The sequence below is a fragment of the Podarcis gaigeae genome (genome assembly GCF_964106915.1).
Source record: "Podarcis gaigeae genome assembly, chromosome: 8".
In the NCBI taxonomy this organism is placed as follows: Eukaryota; Metazoa; Chordata; class Lepidosauria; order Squamata; family Lacertidae; genus Podarcis; species Podarcis gaigeae.
Window position 1 is genome coordinate 79,401,007 of NC_139684.1, and position 23,749 is coordinate 79,424,755.

Below are 23,749 nucleotides of genomic sequence, written 5' to 3' on the forward strand. Positions count from 1 at the left end.
GGCATGGTGCTCACACACCATTTAAACCCCCTCCTGCTTGCACACAAGTAGGAATGGGATTGGGGCTGCTCCGATGGAAAGGGAGGCGTCGTGCTGCCCATACTTCACTGCCACTGCCACTCTCAGCCCTCCTTCTCTGCCTTCCATGCCTGACCCACCAAGCACCACTTCCCCACCACCACCAAAGAACCAACAACTTAGGGGCTGCCCAGGCTCATGGAGAAAAGAGATAGAAGCCTCAGAGGAAGGGGAAACATGGTGGTTGAGGTCATGGAGGTGGCAGCCCCTCTGCCACCGCTGCAGCATCAACGTCCCGAACATGTTGCATTTATTTATTTATTTATTTATTTATTTAGTCCCCGGATTCATTGGTAACCTTATGCTACTTGGTAAATCTGGTAACCTTATGCTACTTGGCCTCCATTTTGAGTTTCCATATTGTATTGAGGCTTCTGCTTTCAGTTTTCAGTTGTCAAACGTTTCGGAAGTCAAATAGTTTTCTGGAAAAGATGATGTTTGACAACTGAGGTTTGACTGTAGCACCAAGCATCCTCCTCTCCCTCGCTTTCCATGAACCCATTCAAACTTTCCCCAATGGTTATTATTCCCTAAATTAGGTGCTCATCTACAATGGGTCCCCATCCACTCTGGCAGTTTCCTTAATTGTTTAAGAGGAGAAAATATGGCACACACCAGAGAAAGGAAAGGAATACGTGCGTCAAGCAAGCTTGTTAGATCATAGAATCATAGACAAAACAAAAAAATTCCTTCCAGTAGCACCTTAAAGACCAACTAAGTCAGTTCTTGGTATGAGCTTTCGTGTGCATGCACACTTCTTCAGATACACGGCTACCTATCTGTAAATAGAATCATAGAGTTGGAAGAGACCACAAGGGCCACCGAGTCCAACGCCCTGCCAAGCAGGAAACACCATCAGAGCACTCCTGACATATGGTTGCCAAGCCTCTGCTTAAAGACCTCCAAAGAAGGAGACTCCACTGTAGCCTTTTTTAATCCATGGGTAGGAATAATTGTTGCACCCGAGCAGAGACAAAAGGAGCCAAACAACACCAAGGGGTTAATCCAGAGAAAGAGCGTTTTATTCTGCCATCCGGGGGGGGGGGGGGCAGAAGGCACCTGAGTGATTCAGTTCACAAAAGAAAACATTTTACAAGCAGGTTTTATCCTTTTTCCAAACCCCTTTTTTCCTCTCCCCCTTCACAGATTCTTACATAGAAATGTTGCTTTTCGTTCTCTGGCTCTGTTCCCGGAAGTATGTTGCAAATCAATGTACCAGGACAAGGTTATCTGGGATCTGGGAAGCGAAAGCTTTTACTGTTCTCAGCTATGGGTTTGTTACAGCGTTTTTGTTACAGAGGACTGCTTAGCTTGTGCTTTTTTGTCTTAGAGGAAAATGCAGTTTCTAAAATGCATATGCCGAGGCCTGGCTGGGGGCGGAATTCACAAACAGGTTTTTTTAGGGCTTTCTGGGGTAACCCTAACTGTACCCCTTCACCACCACACTTCTTGACAGCAAATTCCACTGTCGAACAGCTCTTACTGTCAGGAAGTTCTTCCTAATGTTTAGGTAGAATCTTCTTTCTTGTAGTTTGGAGCCATTGCTCTGTGTCCGCTTCTCTGGAGCAGCAGAAAATAACCTTTCTTCCTCCTCTATGTGACATCCTTTTATATATTTGAACATGGCTATCATATCACCCCTTAACCTCCTCTTCTCCAGGCTAAACATGCCCAGCTCCCTTAGCCGTTCCTCATAAGGCATCGTTTCCAGGCCTTTGACCATTTTGGTTGCCCTCCTCTGGACACGTTCCAGTTTGTCAGTGTCCTTCTTGAACTGTGGTGCCCAGAACTGGACACAGTACTCCAGGTGAGGTCTGACCAGAGCAGAATACAGTGGCACTATTACTTCCCCTGATCTAGATGCTATACTCCTATTGATGCAGCCCAGAATTGCATTGGCTTTTTTAGCTGCCGCGTCACACTGTTGGCTCAAATCAAGTTTGTGGTCAACCAAGACTCCTAGATCCTTTTCACATGTACTGCTCTCAAGCCAGGTGTCACCCATCTTGTATTTATGCCTCTCATTTTTTTTGCCCAAGTGCAATACTTTAAATTTCTCCCTGTTAAAATTCATCTTGTTAAATGTTCAATGGTTTGCAGACTGCTAACTGCCTTCCTAGAAAACAGGAGGCCCATTAGAACCAACAGAATAATCCTACTGCCCAAATTAGAAGATGTGGGAAAATTAAAAACAAACCCAGAGCAACCCAGTCTCTCTCTAATTCTGTTTCTTAGCTCTTAATTTTGTCATGTTTAAGGCTGTGAAATTTCTTGTGCAGATTAGAAATCAAAGCAGCCACGAATGCTTCTCCATTTGCTAGCCCACTGCACTCAAGAAGTTCAGTGAACTAAATCCAGCAGGGATTGAAGGGGTACAGTTAGAGTTACCCCAGAAAGCCCTAAAAAAACCTGTTTGTGAATTCCCCCCCCCCAGCCAGGCCGCGGCGTATGCATTTTAGAAACTGCATTTTCCTCTAAGACAAAAAAGCACAAGCTAAGCAGTCCTCTGTGTTACGGAAAATTCCGGGTGCGGAGTTGCCCTGCCACCCAGCTCGTCGGACTAAGTCCGCGGGTCCTAGCGGAAGAAATGAGTTCAGCCGGAGACGGAGCAAGATGCGGAGATCCGAATTTATTGGCCAACAGGTTCAAGATGAGATTGAACCCCGAGAATGGGGCGACATAGACTTTTAAAAGTTCCCTCCAAGTCCCAGAATACAGTGCAGAAAAACGTCATGAATACATTATGGGAAGGTTGGGTTACACGGAAAAACATCATGAATACATTACAGAAAGGTGGGGTTACACAGATCAGCACTTCAGGAAGGGAGGGGGAGATATGCAGAGTGGGGAATATGCATAGATAAGCATGGATAAATGTTTCCTGAGTACAGGTGATGGCGAGACAATGGAGCAGATATGCATCGTCTGCCACCTGGCATTGCCCGGAGGAAGGGTTTGGCAGAACGATCCGACCGGATCAGGGTCTTCCTGAGTACGTGACCTGTCGCTCAGGGGATTATGGAAGTGGGGCAGCAACATGGAGTCCAGAGGGAACAGAGTAGAACGACGTCAAAATGGAGAGAATCGGAGCTTTGGTTGATTTTATATCATTTTCCGAAGCTTTCGGCCCCCTTGCCGGTCAAGTGTATATTGTATATTAAAAGCGGAAACAAATGGATACATTGTAACAAGACTTTGACAGTTTTACAAGGTCGCTGGTTTCGGTTCCATTGTTCTCGCAGCGGGGAGCCGTCAACAACTTGTCAGGAGGTTAAATGAGGCGTGCAAGAGCTCCCTGAGCTAGCTGCTGCAGGGGAATGCATGCTCTTGATTGGCTGAGGCGCGGCCATTATAGTCAATGGAGGATGCAGTTAGATACGGTCAACCCATGTTAAAAATAGGGCGAAAGGAAGGTGTAAGAAAGAAGGGCTTATTCCGCCCGTTTATAGAAGGAAAGAATATCATTTTATAAAGTCAAGGGGTATAGTGTGGTGCTTGTGCGACAGTGTGGGGGTTTAGGAGCTGGGCGCCGTCGAGGTCATCGCCTCGGGCCCCCTTTGAGGAAGAGGAGGGGGTGAGGAAAGGTACCCCCCCCTCTCTCCTTCCGTATCATCTGTAACAAAAACGCTGTAACAAACCCATAGCTGAGAACAGAAAAGCTTTCGCTTCCCAGATCCCAGATAACCTTGTCCTGGTACATTGATTTGCAACATACTTCCGGGAACAGAGCCAGAGAACGAAAAGCAACATTTCTATGTAAGAATCTGTGAAGGGGGAGAGGAAAAAAGGGGTTTGGAAAAAGGATAAAACCTGCTTGTAAAATGTTTTCGGTGCGGCCTGTCTTTTGTGAACTGAATCACTCAGGTGCCTTCTGCCCCCCCCCCCCCCGATGGCAGAATAAAACGCTCTTTCTCTGGATTAACCCCTTGGTGTTGTTTGGCTCCTTTTGTCTCTGCTCAGGTGCAACAATTATTCCTACCCATGGATTAAAAAAGGCTACAGGATAAAGAGTTTTTAATAGATAACAAACTGGATGATTAAAAAGATGTGGATTACACAGAGTAGTAGAAAAGCAAAGGAACCAGGAAAAGGGTGGAAGGGAAGTCATGCTGTGTTTGGTACGAAGTTGTAAATAGGACAGAGGGGGTTAAATATGCTCTCTGTTCCTGTTTTTGAAAATGCAAATAATAATAATAATAAAGAAGTTTTCAGTAAACAGGGCCTGTTGTTCCAGTATGTCTGGTCTCATCAAACTGGAACCACACAGATTTAAAGAACAATGGGTTTCCTTCTGCCAAAGATGTCTCCTTCCCCTTCCTCACAAATTGCTGCTGCAGTCGTGACGAGGGCCTGCTCGTCATAAGAAAATCAGTCTCACACCAGGATGGATTGAAAAGGCCTGGCCAGCAACAACTGAACTCTAATAAAAAGCCTCAAGCTGCTGCGGCCTAGCATTTTATTCTTGAACAGTCAAAACTCACAACATTGTATCAACTCAGCAGTAAAAGTCAATACCATACATGGAAATCACACCATTATCAGGGTATGCTGTGTAAACCAATCACAGGCCTAGCATGAGGTGTTCATGCGCTGATCATGCCCAGCACAGCCTGCCCTTCCAAAAGGTCAGGCTGCAGTAAATTTCCACCCATGTGCCCATTTTCCCTATAGGCACAAACAACCATATTCCTACACAGTCGCTGTTAGCTGTGCGGGGAGTACTATAGTGACAACTAGTGGCAGTATGACTAGAACTACAGCGATGTATTTAAAACATCTGTCAACGCATGAAAACATGATAAAAACGAAAAGGAAATCCCCATGTGTTCCTGTCAAGAGAAGAGCTATGTTTAAACAGAAATCTGCATTTTCAACAAGGTAAACTAACACATAATGATATACGTATTGTGTGAACGCTCCCTTAGCCAACCATGGTATGAATTCAGTGTTATGAGATCTGGTGTAAGAATGCAGGCTGTCCTATGCACACTTACTTGAGAGTAACTCTGCTGAAATTAATACGACTTCAGAATAGACACACTCAGGATTGCACATTTATTTTATTTGAAATTTACATATATCTGTTCATAAACTATATCACAGTGGTTTACAGATTTAAAATACAACAACAACAAACAACAACAACACAATGGCCCATTGAAGCTGGACAATAAGAGAAAGAAACACAAAACAGCACAGGCCTGCTGAAATAAACAGGGTTATTGCTATTCTTTTCTTATTTAGCCAGCAGGAAGGCTGTAACAGTAGAACCATTTCTTGGAAAGCAGTTCCTCTTATGACTTCCTCATTAGACAGAAGCTGGACCAAGCCATTGTTGTAAGTTCTTCCTATGAGAGAGGCTCATATGGGAGGAGACATCCCTTGAGGAAACCAGGCGGATCACCTTTTAAAAGTCATAATCAGCACTTCAAAGTGATTGCAGAAATATGGTAGTGCAGATGGTTCAAAACAGGCAATGTGGTATTCAACAGCTCGTGCCAGTCAACAAGCAGGCTGCCATAACCTGCACTAGTTTGAAGTTTCCAATTGTCCAGCCTTGCGGTTATGTCCTGACTTCCAGGCCTCTTTATTTGGTCCTCAAAACTCCACTGTAGATAGCTTCTGTAGTAAGCTTAAGCCCTGAGGTATTGTTCCTTTATGCCTTGAGACTTAGGAGCTCCACTTCTGTTTCCATGGCCATCAGCAAAAACCTCTGTCTTAGCAGCCCCTAGAGAAACAAGGAGCACAGAGTCATTGTTCAACTGAGAAAACAGATGAGTGAGGGCAACAGATACAAACTCACGGTGGAATCAGGCCTGTCTTGGGTCACAAGGCCCACGTTGCCTTTGGTTACAAAATAAACATGCATTTCCCAGCATGCTGGAGAGGGGCTCCCTGAAAACACTTTCTCCTAGCTGGAGATGATGATGATGATTATAAATTTTATATCCCACCCATCTTGCTGGGTTTCCTCAGCCACTCTGGGTAGCTTACAACATATATAAAAACACAACAAAGCATCAAATATTAAAAAAACAAAATATCCTATGCGGGCAACAAACAAACCAATAAATCAATAATAATAAGAACAAAAACAATAATAAACAGTTTACAGTTATACCCAAATTAAAATAACCACCAACCCCAACAAAACATTTAACCAACATCAACCCGACAAAAAAACACCAGAGAAACCAAAATTGGAACCTTTAAAACATTTTAGCCAATTGCCCCAACCCAGGAGCTGTTCCAGCAATGTCCCTCCGGCCTCCCAGGAGCCTCTTTTGGGAAGGACACAAAGTGGCTTCAAATCAGTGTGAAGGTAAGTACAAATATGCATCCATGAATACAAGGGAATAATACAAAAATGAAATTAAAACAACAGCGACAATGTAAATGGAAAAACAATTGTACTGTGTATTTTGAGTCCATGGATCACAATAAAGGGTGGGTGGGTGTGTAAATAAAAAACAATACAGTGCCATGCATTCCTCTCATTACCTTGCGGAAATCCCTCTTTCTCCTTTCAGCCTCCTCTTTCATCTTCTTCATCTCTTCCTTCCACTCCTCCTTCAGCCGCTGGATGCCTTCCTCATTATGTTGCTTCTTATCCTCCATCATTTGCTCCAGGTTGGCCAGCTCCTGCTCCAAAAGCCTCTGTTGCAGCTGGGTTGCTTCAACCTGAGCACGCTGGGCTGTGGTCCAGGGAAGAAACAGAGGCAGTGATTTGCTGGCAGTCAGATCAGGCATCCAAGGTGAATAATCTGGAGGACCCCTCTACGCTCATATGAACCTGGCTGGCTGTGTGCGCTATAAACTTCTGCTCAGGCCTCCCTCTGGGGCTTGCCATTGCACTGGTGGATCTAGGCCAAGATTTCCCCAAGTGGCAGATCTTAAGCCCCTGGGATCAACAGGAATGTGCAACAGGTAAATAAAGACCAAGGGGCAGAAAGGTGGTAGAAAAGGCCTAGGAAAACACAAGAGGTTTACAAGGTATAGAAAAAATAAATAGGAACTATTATCCCTAGAAATAAAGGGCATGGGTACAGGGTCCACCTTCCTTGCTAGTGAGGAACCCCTGAATTTAATAAGATGGTTCCACAACACAGTACAATAGTATTCTCAGAGCATGCTGCTTTATTGCTAAAAAGTGATGCATAGGTGCAGTGTTTTACTTTTTAAATAATTGTTTTTGCAGCGTTTTTGCACTTTCCCCTCATTTACATCCCTAAGAAGCAGTCAATTACAACTTTATAAACTCATCAAGGTGTCAATGAACTCAGGGTTTGGGGAAACCCTGATCTGGACTTTTGAACAGGGTCCCAAACTTGGGTTTCCAGCTGGTCTGGACTACAATTCCCATAATTGTGACCTGGTCCTGCTAACTAGGGATGATGGGAGTTGTAGTCCAAAAACAGCTGGAGACCCAAGTTTGGGAAACCCTGCTTTAGAACCTCACCATGCTGTTATCTTCTGGACACCAATTAAAACCTTTGGTGTCCCCACACTTACAGTGGCATTTAATCTGTGGCATTCATAAATTATAATATAGCGCTTCTGTTTCCCCAAATCTGTACCTTCAATTTCTTTCTCTTTGCCACTCAAGGCATCGTCCGTGTGAAGGATAGATTTTGCCACCATCTCCTTGGATTTCAGGAATTCTTCAAGAGCTCTGTCTGCCTGATAATACATTGGGAGCAAAAGTTATTAATTTTGCCAAAAGATGAGGAAACTGTCCTGTTGGGATTAAAGACCCAAAGGTAGTATATGAAGTAAGCAAGTAGTTTACTGACACGCTGAGAAACTGATGTTGCTTACTCACTGAAAGATATATATCCAGGCTGAAGGTCCCAGGCCACAGAGAGGTTAGGCTGGCCTCAACTAGAGCCAGGGCTTTTTCAGCTGTGGCTCCAATCTGGTGGAACACTCTGTCACAAGAGACTAGGGCCCTGCAGGACTTGACATCTTTCCGCAGGGCCTGTAAGACAGAGCTGTTCCACCAGGCCTTTGGTCAGGGCACAGCCTGACTCCCTCCCTCGGCAATCTTCACAGAACTCTATCAATCCTGCAATGAGAGGATTCCTTTTCAAGCAGTTTAGTACCTTTGCATCTTTACCCCCAACTGGTGAATTCAGTGGGACATACTCCCAAGTAATCATGCATTAGATTGCACTGTAAGTCTGCCCTCAGTCAGCAACAGGATCCCTACCTCTCTTGAGTGTCACAGAAGTGCTTCCCCTCCTGTCCTACCTGAACCCCTTTTCCATCAAATGCATCGTAGTTCTCCTTTATTTCGTTCATCTTGGCAAGGAAGCGCTTATAGCCTTCAGGCACTGTGTAAATCCCCTCCTGGATCTCAGATACCAGGTCCTGGGAAAGAAAGCGCAGCACATCACGGCAGCGGTCCAAAGACACCTTCTCATTTCTTTCACAGAATTCCTTCTTTTTCCGATTCAACTTATTCTACCGGACGAGAACAGAACAAAGCAGCAGAAAGATGACACGTTAGCAATGATGAAAAGTTTCCTACCCAGTGTACTATACAATGGGAAGACATACTAAGGCCACATACTAATACATTTTTATATTTGTTAGAAGCTGCCCAGAGTGGTCGGGGCAACCTGGTCAGATGGGAGGGGTGTTGTTGTTGTTGTTGTTGTTTACACTACAAAATTCAATCAGTGTGAGATTAACTGAAATAGTTACGTCAAGACACACACCCACCCACACCCCCAAAATGTGGGAACTGTCTGCAACTACAATAAATAATAATTTATTATTTATATGCCACCCATCTACAGTAACAAGTTCTGGGCAACTTCCAAGCCACAGTACAGTGGTGCCTCGCAAGACAAAAAGAATCCGTTCCGCGATTCTCTTCGTCTAGCGGTTTTTTCGTCTTGCGAAGCAAGCCCATTGACAGTTTAGCGGATTAACGCTATTAGGGGTCTAGCGGCTTTTAGCGATCAGCTGAGAGGCGGCTTATCAGTGGAACAGCTGATAAGCGGCTTAGCGGCTTAGGAAAGGGGGGAGAGCGAAAAAAACCCGCGGGAACTCGCAAGATTTTTTCGTCTTGCGAAGCAACCCCATAGGGAAATTCGTTTAGCGAAGTGCCTCCAAAACGGAAAACCCTTTCGTCTAGCGGGTTTTCCGTCTTGCGAGGCATTCGTCTTGCGGGGCACCACTGTAAAACATTTGCTTTATAGCACTGAATTTGGGGTTTTACTGTTTGTGTCACTGATTTTCTGTTGTGATTTTTAATCTGTGTTTGTAATGATAACGCTTTATTTTTATGTAAGCTGTTTCGAGGTCGCGTGTCACCAAAAGTGATGTATAAGCATATTAAATAAATAAATGAAGATGGGCTAAAGTGCAGGCAGCTGATAAGGCACTAAAGAGAACACACCTCAAGCTCCTCTTGAAATTGTTTAACGTTGTCCCCAAAGGCACGGGCTATGAAGACGTCAATGGCCTCCCTCTCACACTTGGCGTGTGCCCTCAGCAGCTCTTCAAGAGTCTCGGTCGGCAGCAGCAGGAGCTGCTGCATCCGTTCTTCATAACAGGAAATGGCGTCATGCACAGCAGCCGAATTCTCGATCCTGGACAAGGCCAGCACTGCATTTTGCAAGCAGGGCACGTCCCCACTGTTGATGGCATTGACATAGGTCTTTGCCAGGCTTGCGAGCACTGAAAAGGGAAAGATTGTTGAAGCCAAATTATCAGAGATAATCGAAGTGGAATGCACGGCTTGATTAACCTCCTTACGTTGAGAAAGAATTTGCAGACCCAAACTGCCTTGAAGTGTCCGCCCACATCAGCAAGAAAGTGAGGACCAAGTATTCTGTATCTCTTGTGTCATGCAAGAACAGGATCAGGCTCTTGCACCTAACGTAGTATGAAGTAATCCCATTTGTTTTCAGAAGAAGGGTTCTAGCCTTCGTAGCTACAAATAAGAGCTTGAAGACGTGAAAAAGCAGAGGGGGGTGAGGACCACCATCCAATCACCCTCTCTCATAGTTACTTTGCTCTGCTCTACTCCCCGCCCCCTATAAATCTCAGTCCTAATTGGATCCCTCTGTGCTGGACTCTGGTTCTTGCCCTTTGTGCTTCTTCTAAAATTGAAACTCTTTTAAAAAAAAAATTAAAAACCTACACTGAAAGCAGAATAAATAATGAAAATCAAACCAATTCATTTTATTTGCATAATTTATGCAACAGAATTTGCGTGTTCTCGTTGCAGACTGGGGAACCTGTGACCCTCCAGGTGTTGCTGGACAGAAACTCCATCACGCTTGGCCATTGGCCATGCTGACTGAGGATTTGGGAGGGCCGCAGATTCCCCACCCCTGCTCTAGGAACAAAGAGCAGGTTAGAGGGTGCTGCAGCAGGCTGACCATTTCCAAATGACAGGGCAACAGTATAACAAAACAACTCATTGTTTGGGATTAGCGAATCTGTCCATTTCAACTTTCCTTTGTTTCTCATCTCTCCACTCTTTTTCACCTGCTGGCAAAGGTGCTTTCAGCAGGCAATCAAGTGGTCCAGGGTAGAATCAGCGACTTCATATGGTTGGAAGGGGGAACCCCATTGGTTTCTGATGTCACCTGATCCCTGCTGGACTGCTAACTTCAGCCATCTACAATGGTCAGGCCAACAGCTCCTTACACCTTCATTTTGCTCTGGTGACAAAGGGTCCCTCCACCACCAGTTTGACAGCTGTTATTGGCTCCATAACGAAGCTGGGCAAAGCTATATTGGGCTTGATTCAAAGTGCAACACAGGTAATTGACCAACACTAAAGGGTTTAAGAGCACACCTCCATGACGTTCTGCAGCACAATCAATACACTGCTCCTTATGGCTTCAATAAAAGAAAGCTTCCTACATTCCCCAAGCCTACAATTTTGCTGGAGCTTCCTTACTCGTTCCAGTCACAACTCGGTCTCCTGGGATCATCTTGGGTCGCGATGTCTCCCAGATATGTTGGCAGAAATGAGCCATTGGTACCAAGAAATCTTCCTCCAAATCCTCTTCTTTCAGTTCCTCCAGCAGATGCAACTTCTTCCTGGTAGTTGGACGGTCAAATATGAAACATTTCCGTGAAGGAAAGAAACTGTGGATGCATGATCTGGCCATGTTGTGCTTCTGGATGTGCTCAGCATCACCTAAGAGAAAAGACGAAGAAAGGGTGTGGGTATGGGGGGCGCTGCAGTTCTTTGTTAGTATTGTGCCGACCTAAAGTTCCAGAATGCACTAGAATCCCTCTTGCAAAACAGTGTAAGTCTGCAGGTGTCATTTGGTTTCTCTAATCCATGTGTAGGGGATCTGTGGCCTTCCAGATGTTGCAGAACTACAACTCCCAGCAGCCCCGGCAAGCATACTCTGTCATCAGCAGGTAGCGATGCCCAAAACACCTTTCAAAATAAAACAAAATCTCCCTGCTGAACAGAAAACTCAATTGATTAGAAGGAGGTACAATGGTGCCTCGCAAGACGAAATTAATCCGTTCCGTGAGGCTCTTCATATAGCTTTTTTTCGTCTTGCGAAGCAAGCCCATTGACAGCTTAGCGGATTAGCGCTATTAGCAGTTTAGCGGCTTTTAGCGGATCAGCTGATAAGCGGCTTAGGAAAAGGGGGGGAAGGGGAAAAAACCCGCAGGAACTCGCAAGACATTTCGTCTTGCAAAGCAAGCCCATAGGGAAATTCGTTTTGTGAAGCGCCTCCAAAACGGAAAACCCTTTCGTCTAGTGGGTTTTCCGTCTTGCGAGGCATTCGTCTTGCGGGGCACCACTATAAGTGGAAACAAAAAGGGTCAAGGAAGGATCTGTCCTGATGTTGCATTTGGTTTCGGCTACCGCACCTTGCAGAAATCTCAAGGCGTTCTCCAGGTACTTGTCTGCACTGATAGGGCGTCCGTTTAGCTGCAGCTGCAGTGTGAAATCCCGCAAGGCCCAAACAAAGTCTGGGAAGAACCGGCCAAATTTGGTGAAATTCTCCTCTTCTTGGCCATCCCCGGAGGGATATTTTGCTCTGATTGCTTTTGTCAGCTCAGTGACATAGCTGGGGCTTGCTAAGGAAAAGGACTGCAAGGTTATCGTTGGGCTTTGCAATCTGAACTTCTCCCAAGTCATGCATTGGCTGGAATGGTTCGTGTCTCCACCTGTGATTTCCTCACTGTGGGGACACAGTAGTGGTCTGGGCAAGGCTTTGGGGTTGAACCTGGCCCTAACCCCTCCTGGCATATCTTGCTTTACACATTAGGGCCCATTCCCATTCCTGCTTGCTTCCAGGGTTCCTAGGTGCCCTTCTTTAGCTGCCTGCCAGTGAAGCACACTTCAGAGAGTTCCCAACAGGAACTGCAGCTGAAGGTGAAACCACATGACCTTAACTGTGTAGCCCTGCCATTTAATGCAAGGTGTGCCACTCTCACACAAATTGACAGTGCAGTGTGAGAGACACAGATCAGGATCCTGGAACTGGAGACGTTTAACCTTTTGCTCTCCGTGCAATCCCAGTCTTGACCAGGAGCCTCATACCTGCAATAAGCACTGCAAAATAAAGTGGGGCAAAGATCCAAGTCATTTCAATGGTGCCTTTTTGCCATGCAAATTGTGATATGCCATAGAATCATAGAATCGTTGAGCTGGGAGGGATCCCAAGGGTCATCTAGTCCGACCCCCTGCAATGCAGGGAACTCGGCTAAAGCATCCATGACAGAAGCTTAAAAACATCCAAGGAAGGAGAGTCCACAACCTCGTGAGGGAGACCGTTCCACTGTCAAACAGCTCTGACAGACAGAAAGTTCTTCCTGATGTTAAGTCGGAATCTCCTTTCTTGTAACCTGAATCCACTGGTTCGGGTCCTAGCCTCTGGAGCCGGAGAAAACAAGCTTGTCCCCTCTTCCGTGCGACAGCCCTTGAGAGATTTGAAGATGGCTATCGTATCTCTTCTCAGTCTCCTTTTTTCCAGGCTATACGCAGCCAGATCCTGATCCAATCTGAATCAGGACCACAGCAGGGGTAACAGGTTAAAGCCCTTGGCTCCTCCGTACTGAAGTCCTGTTCTGGGTTGAGACACCAGGCAGGTGCTTGTGGTGTGTGTGTGTTTTTGTGGAGAATGAGGACCCTATACTCAACTATCCAGTTGTGTTCATGGGTGGTCTGACCCTCATCTATTCATTCCGAAAGCACAAACCCAGGGATGGGTGGACATTTGGCCCTCTAGATGTGGCTGAGCAAACAACTCCCATCCTGGGGCTGATGGGAGTTGGAGTCCACCAACACCTGGAAGACCACAGGCTCCCCATCCCTGCCCTGCCCCAGTGACCTGCTCACCTGATCCTTGGCAGGCTGCCTGCCCCACCCCCGTCAGCTACATGCCCTGCATGTTTCCTTTGCCCCCCCCCCTGCACTCCCCCAGCACTTTGTGTTCCAAGGCAAACCTGGAAAGGGAAGGTTTGCTCCACTTGCGACTACACCAAAAGCTTTCTCCCCCCAGGAAGTGCTGTCCTACATCCAGCTGCCACATGGTTCTGCCTTCCCAATCTTGTGGGGCTGGTTGGAACTGGTGGTGCCCCCAAAAGGATACTGGAGCTTCTCCACGGCCGTTTCGTCGATGGTGCCCATGCTGTTATACACCAGAGTGCTGCTGAGAAGAATGGCCAGGGCAAAGATCCAGGAATCATTCTCCATGCCTCCCTGAAACAGATACAGGCATTTTTATTTTTTAAGACTTCTCATCCCAAGCTTCCGATACCCAAAATCCTGATGCCCCATTCTCATCTGCAGCTCTTTCCTCTGGGACCTGCATGGGCAAAGCAGCTGCTTTGAGATTTGTGTTGTTGCATTTCCTCCACTTCTGTTGCACTTGGCGAAGTCGTCGTCTGAAATGAATACAAACCGTGACTTGCTTGCAGTTGTTCAGACTGCATTTGGAAGGCTTGTGGTGCTTAGCAGTTGTGCGCATTTCACAATTATGGGCACGTGCCCCAGGAAGAGCTAAAGCATATTTATTTATTTTCTATTACTGTATATATCATGCCACTCAATCCTGTACCCAGCCCCCAAAGTGGGCTTGTAACAGAATTTGGTATTGGGCACAGGAATCAAGCACGTTTTTACTTAAAATGTCGAAGCCAGCTTCTAGCCCCTAAGGTAAGTGTAAGGAACCTTTTTGACTATGAAGAACTGCTGACCCACAGCAAAAATCAATTGGGGGAAGCTGTCGAAAGGGCACAGAGCTAGACCCCAAAGTAGATACAGTGGTACCTTGGTTTGCATACGTCTTGGTTTGCATACGTTTTGAATTACAAACACGTCAAACCCGGAAATGCGTGTTCCGGTTTGCAACCTTTTTTTGGATTACAACCCGTGGTTTTTTTTCGGATTACGAACAATTTTTGGGGGGGAGGCCCCATTGGCAAAAGTGCACCTTGGATTACAACCTGTTTTGGTTTACAGACAGACCTCCAAAACGGATTATGGTTGTAAACCAAGGTACCACTGTATTGGCAAAATTTTCCAGCATGACAGGGTTGCATAGTGTAGTGGTTTTCAACCTTGAATGATGGTCGGGGTGCTGCAGGCAACACTGGCCTCTGTCCTGCATTCCTTCCCTTCCTCCTCTCGAGTCTCTGCCTCCCAAAGGCTTGCATATCTGCTTGTTGCAGCAGCCCTGGCTACAAGCTCCCCAGGCGAATGGTGCCTCTGGGACTGGCCATGGGGTCCTTCCCAGGCTCCTGTGGGGCAGTGTGAGGACAGGGGGCAACTCAGAGACCAGGGGCGGCAGCTGCCCAGAGGACTCCCAAGGAGACAGGAGAAGAGATAGGCTGAAGGAGGGTGTTCCTACAAGGGAGGGTGTTTGAAAAGGGGTGTGGGGCTGCCAGTTCTGCAGGCCAAGGGATGACATAACTGGACTCCTGAGCCCCACTAGGGTGCCACAGAAATAATGTACTTGGTCAAGGTTGCTGTGGACTCAAAAAGTTTGAAAACCTCTGGCATAGAGCTTTCTCTCTGCAGCATCCTGTCTCATTCTCTCTCACACACACACTCACACACATACACAGAGACATGGGTCCTATTTAAGTGGCCCGGAAAGCAAGAGCAGACCCTTTACCTTCCCATGTTTGGCTAGCAATGAAGTAAGAAAGGGACCTTTCTCCTATGGGACGCAGAATGCTGAACTCACAGAAGTTTGGTTATTCTGCCCCCTTTACTGTCACCTAATAAATCTTCTTCTGCAGCAGCTTCTAATTTATCTGCTACACAGCATTTTCTGTTCTTAATCTTGGCTCTTTCAGGTGTTAATTCGATGTATTGACTGTCAAAATTATATATATTTTTACAGATTTGATCATATTTCTTGATTAATAGTGATATGGTGTCCTTATTCATTTTGAAAGCTCCCTTGATTGCCTCTGTTTTTATGCATTCATACATAAAATGTTCTGAAGGTTGAAATAATAATATAATATTGTGGGGTTCCATCAGTGTCCCATCCACTGACCACCTGCACCAAGACCTCTCTGGTTTCTACATTTTAATAAAGATTAGCCATAGGGTTTTAAAAGATTTTTTCCCTCCATAATCTTACTTTTTCCTACTACAGTGGAACCTTGGAAGCTGAACACCTGTAAACTCAAAAGTTTCAGTTCCCGAACGATTGAAAACCGGAAGTGATTGTTCTGGTTTTTTAATGATTTTCGGAAGCCAAACGTCCGGCATGGCGACCGCAGCTTCCGATTGGGTGCAGGATTCCATTTGACTTCCAGGTACAGCTGTTTCTGAGATACAAAGACATTCCCAAACGTGTGACACAGGGATGTCAGATAATTCACATAGATATCATCCCCCACTGCTGGCCACCAGCTCAACGTATTTTGTCACGAGGCTCTTTTGAAAGTGCTAGTCCTCCACAGCCCCCCGCCCAGCTGCCATCTCCCCCAGCTCACCTTCTGCACATCACCCAACCCTTCTGTGTCCAGTAACACCAGTGTGAAGTCAGGCCTCTTGGGATGAGGGAGGCACCACATCCAGATTCCCTTGGTCTGTGCCTGCACTGTGGTACCCAGACAGAAACCTGAGGAAGGAGCAGACAATGATTCCCAGCAAGAAAACGAGAGCTCCCAAGGCTTTGATCCTTTGCACAGTTCCTCGGGATTTAGCCTCACTGAACCCAATGAGGCTCACGTCTGAGGATCAGGCTGCAAGATCACTTTAATTCCTAGACTATTTTGGCTTAAACCCAGAATACGTATCCCACAAGAAACAAAGTAGATATGTTGGGAAAGAAGCCAAGTGTGTGTAGCCCCATTTACTTATACTGATGCTCCTTATTACTCTCGCCTGTTGAAATTTAGATTGGAAGCTCCCCAGGGCAGGGACCTATTGGCGATTTTATTTGAAATACACCATGCACATTGATAAGTCTATATAAATATTCCACGACAGCCATTATTCCTCTGTCTCTATGCTTCTCCCTAGGCTAGGCAAAAAACCCAGGGGCCCTGAAATCCAGTTCCAGCTGTAGCAGACGTCACTGCTTTGCTCCAAACAGTACTGGATTAAGGGTGGTCAAAGTGGTTCCCCTGCAAAGGGCAATGAACCGAAGGGGTGCAAAACTGTGAAGCTCCATACTTGAGAAGATCTGTTTGGGGGCGCCAAATTTTAGCCTCGCTCAGGGAGGCCCAAATATTACCGAAGTCTGCCGCTGCTCTAAAGAGGCCTCATGCGAAGCTACTAGACTCCAGCCCTTCCCTTGAGTAACGGGGAATATTCATGAAGCCAGTCACCTTTTCTCTTGCCGGCGAGCCTGTTCATGAGGTAGGACTTGCCAGTGCGGTACAACCCCGCAATGGCCACCACCACCACCGGCTGGCAGATCCTGGCAAGCACCTCTGCAGCCTCCCGGTTCACCACAAGCTTCCCGTCCGGCATGTTCTCAATTAGGCAAACAGGAGCCGCCATGTGGACCTGCCCTGACGCCATCGTGCAAGAGAAGATGGGTCTGCAAAAGGAAAACAGAGGAGCTCACAACACAGTGGAAACTCAAGTGTGTCTCTGCCTATTAGTGTGCCAGCATTTCCCAAACTTGGGTCTCCAGCTGTTTTGGGACTACAGTTCCCATCATCCCTGACCACTGGTCCTCCTAGCCAGGGATGATGGGATTTGTAGTCCAACAACAGCTGGAAACCCTGGAGCGAGTGAATAAGTGAAACCTGACTTGGCAGGGCAAGACATTAGGAACAGCACAGATCACGTTGCCCAGATCACCATTCTCAGGATAGCTGTGACAAGTCTACACCTGTTCTAGAGGTTTGAGGTCTTTGGCATCAGATGCTGACACTGAAAGCCAAAGGTGGTGGGGGGGCAGTTTACTTGCTATGCAGGGGCATCTTGCCTATAGAGGCTAGTGGCGCAAGGTGCCAGGGAAGAGGTGGAGGCTGGACGCGGTGCCTCCTGGCATCAGCTCACTGCCCTCGCCCACCTTGCTGAAGCAGCACTGCACCTGGAGCCTCTGCCTCTTCCTCGTTGGAGGAATCTTTGCACCAGGTGTCAGAGTTACTTAAGACAGCCCTGTTGCTATGCACCTTGCCCAGTAGTGTAAATACACTGGGTTGGCTAGAAGTTAAAACATTTCCTTATTTTTATGATAGCAGAAGAGACAGAAGAGCAAATGCCTATTTCTTGAAGGTGAATGACTGCCACCTTTTATTTTATGTACTGACACTAAAAATAATTAACATTTTTTTTAACATTGCTGATCTATTAGTGGGAGGGCTGTGAATAGAATTACAACCTTTTAAACTGATTTTGGGAGGAAATTGATCTAATAAGCAGGCCCTTTTTTTAAAGTACAGTACATGAGTCAAACATATCATTTTATTAATACAATAAAATTACACTCTTCCAGTCTGATATATGTTACAAAATCAAACTAGAAAAAGGGAAGGAGTTCTAAGATCTTTATGAGAGGCATGCACTGTCATAACACAGAAACATATTTTTTTTTAATGGAGTCCAAGTTTTCCTTCCAATACAATTCTACCAGTGAATCAGATTTGCAGATTGACAGCAGGAACCTTGCAAAGCTTACTCAGAAATAAGGCCCACTGCTTTCGAGGGAATACAAAGTGTGTTCAGGCTTGCAGCCTTCCAGTGCAATCCTCTCTCTCTCTCTCTCTCTCTCTCTCTCTCTCTCTCTATATATATATATATATATATCTGTATTCAGAAGTAAGGACTGTATAGAATGCTTACACATTACTCCCATATACATTTACACGGGAATAAGTCCCGCTGAATACAGTGGAGCCCATTTCGGGGTAGACACAGATGGTGCTATGATAGATTTACTGTATTAGCATGGGAGAGCAAAGTTCACTTTAAACCCCTTTCTAAAGAACTGCGCACTTCCGATTTCGCCCTTGCAAAGATTGGGGGAAGGGGCGCGGAAAGGCTGACTTAACCCTTTCCCTGCCTGCCAGTTGCTTTCCCACAAAATCACCCCCGTCCACTTTCCCACCGTCCCCGGCCAAATTCCAGCGCCTTGACAGCAATGAACCGACCGGTTTTCTACCTTCTTCGCGGAAGGCTCGGATTACTCGCTCTGGATCTCTTTCTTGGAAAGCGCCCCTCTCTCTTCCTTTATTCTCTGCTTGGCGATTTCACCTCTGCAAAGATCCAGCGCTAGTCGCAGCAGCTGCAGCAGCAATACAAGTGCAAGCAAAACCTCGAAGGAGATGGCGAGGAAATCGGGCTCGTTTCGCCCGAGCCCAATGGAAGGTGGCACCGGGCGGGCGGAGCAGAGGGCGAGGCTCATAAGTCAAGTCAGAAAAGCCCAGAGATTTCCTCGAGCAGAATTTCCTCCCCTTTTTTTGCTAGAAGTCCCAAAGAAACATTAAAAAGTCATGGCACTTTAGCATAAAAGAATGCCGAGCCCAGACATATATTTCGGAGTCTTTACTCCCCGCTCACTAGTGGAAGGTCTCCAGGCGTCTTCTTGCAAGTATATTTGTTGTTGTTTAGTCGTTTAGTCGTGCCCGACTCTTCGTAAACTACAGGAAAGCCCCAAGTATGACTAAATATTTTGGCTGCTGGGATTTTGATGGCTCAGCACAATTTATGTAATTTTTGGAATTTCCAGTCAGTTGAAGTTGAGAGCTGGAGAAAGGGCTATGCAGTAGTGTGAATCTGGTGCTGATTGCTTTCCCATCCACAATGGTATGGGATGTTGTTGTTTAGTCGTTTAGTCGTGTCCGACACTTCGTGACCCCATGGACCAGAGCACGCCAGGCACTCCTGTCTTCCACTGCCTCCCGCAGTTTGGCCAAAATCATGCTTCTAGCTTCGAGAACACTGTCCAACCATCTCGTCCTCTGTCGTCCCCTTCTCCTTGTGCCCTCCATCTTTCCCAGCATCAGGGTCTTTTCCAGGGAGACGCCTCTTCTCATGAGGTGGCCAAAGTATTGGAGCCTCACGTTAAAGTTGGCGATCAGTGCAACAGTTGTTACTTGGAGAGGTTCGAAAGGGTGTGTGAACCTCTCTGCCCCACCCCGCTTCTAAGACAGGGCTCGGCAACCCAGCGGCCCACCCCCAAAATGTTTTGGAAGTTCATTCCCCCCCCCACACACACACACACCTTACAGTTAGTTATCCTGGCCGGGACAGGCAGGAGTCCAGTAAAATCTGGATAGAGCCACGTTCAGAAATTATTTGAGCCCCCCAATAATCCACTTCTGGTTACAACCCTCAAACTATTTCACCATTCTTCAGTTGTCCACCAGGGAGCAAAGTTCAGGCATTGCAAACCTGCCCTGCACGATTTTTATAATTTTTTTACTTTAGACCAGTGGTTCCCAACCTTTTTTTTTTTTTTTGTCCATGCCCCACCTAAGCATCTCTAGAATCCTGGTGCCCACCCCTCCGACATACAATTTGTATTATTCAAAAAGTGAACTCCTATTCACAGAGGAAGCCTAAAAGGCTGTTAATAACTCGTTCTCAAATTGCCCCCCTTAAAAATCAAATTGCCCCCTGTGTGGCGTGTGCCCCACGTCGGGAACCACGGCTTTAGACAAAGGGCGGGTGAGGGGAGACGTGCTAGAAGTTTGCAAAATTACGCATGGCATGGAGAGAGGAGATGGAGACAAGTTTTCACCCTCTCTCATAACCCCAGAACTCGTGGACATCCCAAGGAAGCTGAATGTTGGAAGATTCAGGAAGGATAAAAGGAAATGCTTCTTCGGGCAGCACATAGATAAACTGTGGAACTCACTGCCACGGGAGGCAAGGACAGCCACCGATTTGGATATGGCTTTAAACGAGGACGAGACCACCTAGAAGGGGGCCAAAGGCGGCAAAATGCTCCTGAACCCCAGCTGCCTGGAACTGTTCCATCTCCTGAGAACAGGATGCTGCATCCAGCCTCATGGGCGCCGCCAACAATGCGCCGCTTCCTGGCCAAGGGGGCGGGTTGGGCGGGAACGTGAGATTGGCCTGTCTGGGTGGCGAGATAGCGCAGGATCGAAAGTGAAAGCAGGCATCCGGCTGCCTCTTTCCTTCCAAGGCGAGCGGTTCCAGGAAATTGGCGCTTCTCACGCCCTGCTCGACAAAGATCTCCCTGGCAACCGTGAAGACGAGGAAGAACCCTCTCGTCTCCAGACAAAAATAGGGACTTTTTTCTGAATTCCCCTTGCAGCACTTTGATCCGAAACCGAATAAATTCCTCGTTAGTGTGCGTTGCCCCGGGAGTGGGGGGGTGGGTGGGCATCGAGTGGTTAGTTCGTTTTAATTCTATTTTCTCCCCCCCCCTCCACGGTGGGGGAAAGGCATTTGTGAGATTTTTCTGCCTCAGGGGCCAAATGAACTTGATTGGCCCTTGGTCTGAGTGGTGGAAAGGCACCATCTGCAGTCCCACTTCAAGCAGTGACAGGTGCGCGGATGGGCTTTGAGCGTGTGTAAGAATAATTGAATGGGAGAGTTGGGGGGGGGGCGCGGGTGGCGCTGTGGGTTAAAGCACAGAGCCTAGGACTTGCCGATCAGAACGGGGTGAGCTCCCATTGCTCGGTTCCTGCTCCTGCCAACCTAGCAGTTCGAAAGCATGTCAAAGTGCAAGTAGATAAATAGGTACCGCTCCGGCGGGAAGGTAAACAGCATTTCCTGGTTTGCCAGAAGCGGGTTAGTCATGCTGGCCATATGACCGGAAGCTGTATGCCAGCTCCCTCAGCCAATAAAGCGAGATGAGTGCCGCAACCCCAGAGTCGGTCATGACTGGACCTAATGGTCAGGGGTCCCTTTAGCTTTAAAGGTAAAGTAAAGGTACCCCTGCCCGTACGGGCCAGTCGTGTCCGACTCTAGGGTTGTGCGCCCATCTCACTTAAGAGGCCGGGGGCCAGCGCTGTCCGGAGACACTTCCGGGTCACGTGGCCAGCATGACGAAGCTGCTCTGGCGAGCCAGCACCAGCGCAGCACACGGAAACGCCTTTACCTTTAGCTTTACATAAAATAAAAGGGGGCATAAAATAAAAGGGGAGCTGTACGCCGGCTCCCTCGGCCTATAGAGCGAGATGAGTGCAGCAACCCCAGAGTTGGCCACAACTGGACTTAATGGTCAGGGGTCCCTTTACCTTTACTAGAGTTGGAGGGGACCCTGGGGGTCGTCTAGTTCAACACACACACACACACACCCCCGCAATGCAGGAATCTCAGCTAAAGCAGCCATGGCAGATGGGCATCCAACCTCTCCTTAAAAACCTGCAAGGAAGGAGAGTCCAGAGGTCTGAGAAACGGTTCTGGAGATAGTTTGTGGGAAGTGCCCAAATACCTGTTCTGTAAAGTGCATGTACCAGGCAATACTTTTATTAAGCTAGCCCAAATGTCACAAATTGGTATGTGAACTTGAGTTTTCCAGAACATTTGGTAATTGAGGGTGAACTTGGCTGACATACAGTGGTACCTTGGTTGACGAACTTGATCCATTCCGGAAGTCCGTTCTTAAACCAAAGCATTCTTTAACCAAGTGCTTTGCCATAGCAGTGGGGGTCTCAGTTTACAAATGGAACACACTCAACATGTTCTGCTTCCAAGGCAAAGTTCACAAACCAAAATACCTACTTCCATGTTTGCAGCATTCTTAATCCAAGTTGTTCATAAACTAAGCTGTTCTTATACCAAGGTACCACTGTATCTGGAATACCCAAGTCGACAGTGCCGTTTCCCCATAAAAATAGTTCAAAAACGGCATTTTGTTCAACTTTTCTGATGGGATTTTCAGTTTGAAATATGTCTACCTTATCAGATATGGGGTCTGCAGGTTCCCCCCTCCTTGACTGGTGTTTTATTTGTAGGTGTATCCTGCAATGTGCTCTCTAAACAGTAAGAGTGCATTAGTGACAGATATGTTCTGCTCTGCTTCCTAGTGCTTCCACATTATTGCTGCCTGGAGGAGCTATAGCGCAACAAAAGTGGGAGAAAAATAAACCACAACACTGATTATATGTATTGCCGGATATATTACCACATATGGCCAGTAATTGGTGCTTCCTGGTTTCAACACTTATTGTAGCTTTAAATCTTTATATATTTATCCGTATAGTGAGTGTATCCTCATACATGCAACTTATAATGAGGAATTGACGCAAGACGTCACTCTGTCTATATAATTAGACCACGTACCATATAGATAAGGGGTTGTCCCTCGCTTTGTTATCTAATGAGAATTTGGCCAACTGCCAGGCACCTGCCTAGTTTGACAAATTATTGTGCCCGAGACATGAAATGTATTTGGCTCAGCCATAAGGACCGCCTACGCCTTGAACCCTCCATGAACCTTGCTCTAGAAGAGTACTGTACAGTGGTACCTCGGGTTACATACGCTTCAGGTTACAGACTCCGCTAACCCGGAAATATTACCTCGGGTTAAGAACTTTACCTCAGGATGTGAACAGAAATCGCACGCCAGCGGCACGGCGGCAGCGGGAGGCCCCATTAGCTAAAGTGGTGCTTCAGGTTAAGAACAGTTTCAGGTTAAGAACGGACCTCCGAATTAAGTACTTAACCCAAGGCAACCACAAGGTATAAGGCAACCACATTTGGTGGAGACCAACAGGATCTCATAATGGGAGAAAATGCCAGTACAGTGGATGTTGGCAAACTGAATTTTAAAAAGGCGAAATAATATCAGAATTGGAGCTGTCAGGGATGCACAAGGTTAACGCTTAGGAACTTGGCAAAGTCATTTTTTATATTATGAATTTTTATATCATGGACATATGTTCTGTATTATTTTATTAATACTAATACAAGTTAGTCATGGCCTTTGGCTAAAACAACAAACTTACGAGCTAAAGAACCTTTTGCTCTGCTGTGCACAAGCCCTATGCCTTATCCTCCCACTTTGCTGCTCCTGATATAACTCAGCTTTGCCTCGGTGCAGAAACTCCTCCTCACCTTTTGCAGATTGGGAGTCAACCCTGGTTTCAAACTCTGGGCCCATTGCATGTGAGATTTGAGACTTTCTATCAGGCCAGGGTTTCTCCAGCAGACTCTGTGCTTCTGACTGACTGGAAAACAGGTGCTGGGGCCTATAAGTAGGATTTGGGGCACACGGCTGTTACAAAAAGCAAATTCAGATAGCATGACATTTTCATGGATATTGTACATCTTTGTCCAGGG

General features: G+C 46.6%; 1 protein-coding gene across 1 annotated transcript in view; it reads right to left on the reverse strand.

Moving 5' to 3' along the window:
* Nucleotides 1–19,733, reverse strand: part of LOC310850539 (uncharacterized protein) — a 36,298-nt gene extending 16,565 nt beyond the window's left edge. The window contains exons 1-12 of the mRNA XM_083752063.1: nucleotides 19,653–19,733; nucleotides 18,654–18,954; nucleotides 16,867–17,081; nucleotides 16,027–16,154; nucleotides 13,665–13,774; nucleotides 11,938–12,137; nucleotides 11,000–11,242; nucleotides 9,485–9,765; nucleotides 8,329–8,541; nucleotides 7,656–7,758; nucleotides 6,580–6,773; nucleotides 5,741–5,806 (exon numbers count right to left, since the gene is read on the reverse strand). Coding sequence (XP_083608189.1) covers nucleotides 5,741–5,806; nucleotides 6,580–6,773; nucleotides 7,656–7,758; nucleotides 8,329–8,541; nucleotides 9,485–9,765; nucleotides 11,000–11,242; nucleotides 11,938–12,137; nucleotides 13,665–13,774; nucleotides 16,027–16,154; nucleotides 16,867–17,062 — 1,734 coding nt within the window. The 5' untranslated portion in view covers nucleotides 17,063–17,081; nucleotides 18,654–18,954; nucleotides 19,653–19,733. The remainder of the gene's footprint in view (nucleotides 1–5,740; nucleotides 5,807–6,579; nucleotides 6,774–7,655; nucleotides 7,759–8,328; nucleotides 8,542–9,484; nucleotides 9,766–10,999; nucleotides 11,243–11,937; nucleotides 12,138–13,664; nucleotides 13,775–16,026; nucleotides 16,155–16,866; nucleotides 17,082–18,653; nucleotides 18,955–19,652) is intronic.
* Nucleotides 19,734–23,749: the final 4,016 nt, after the last annotated feature.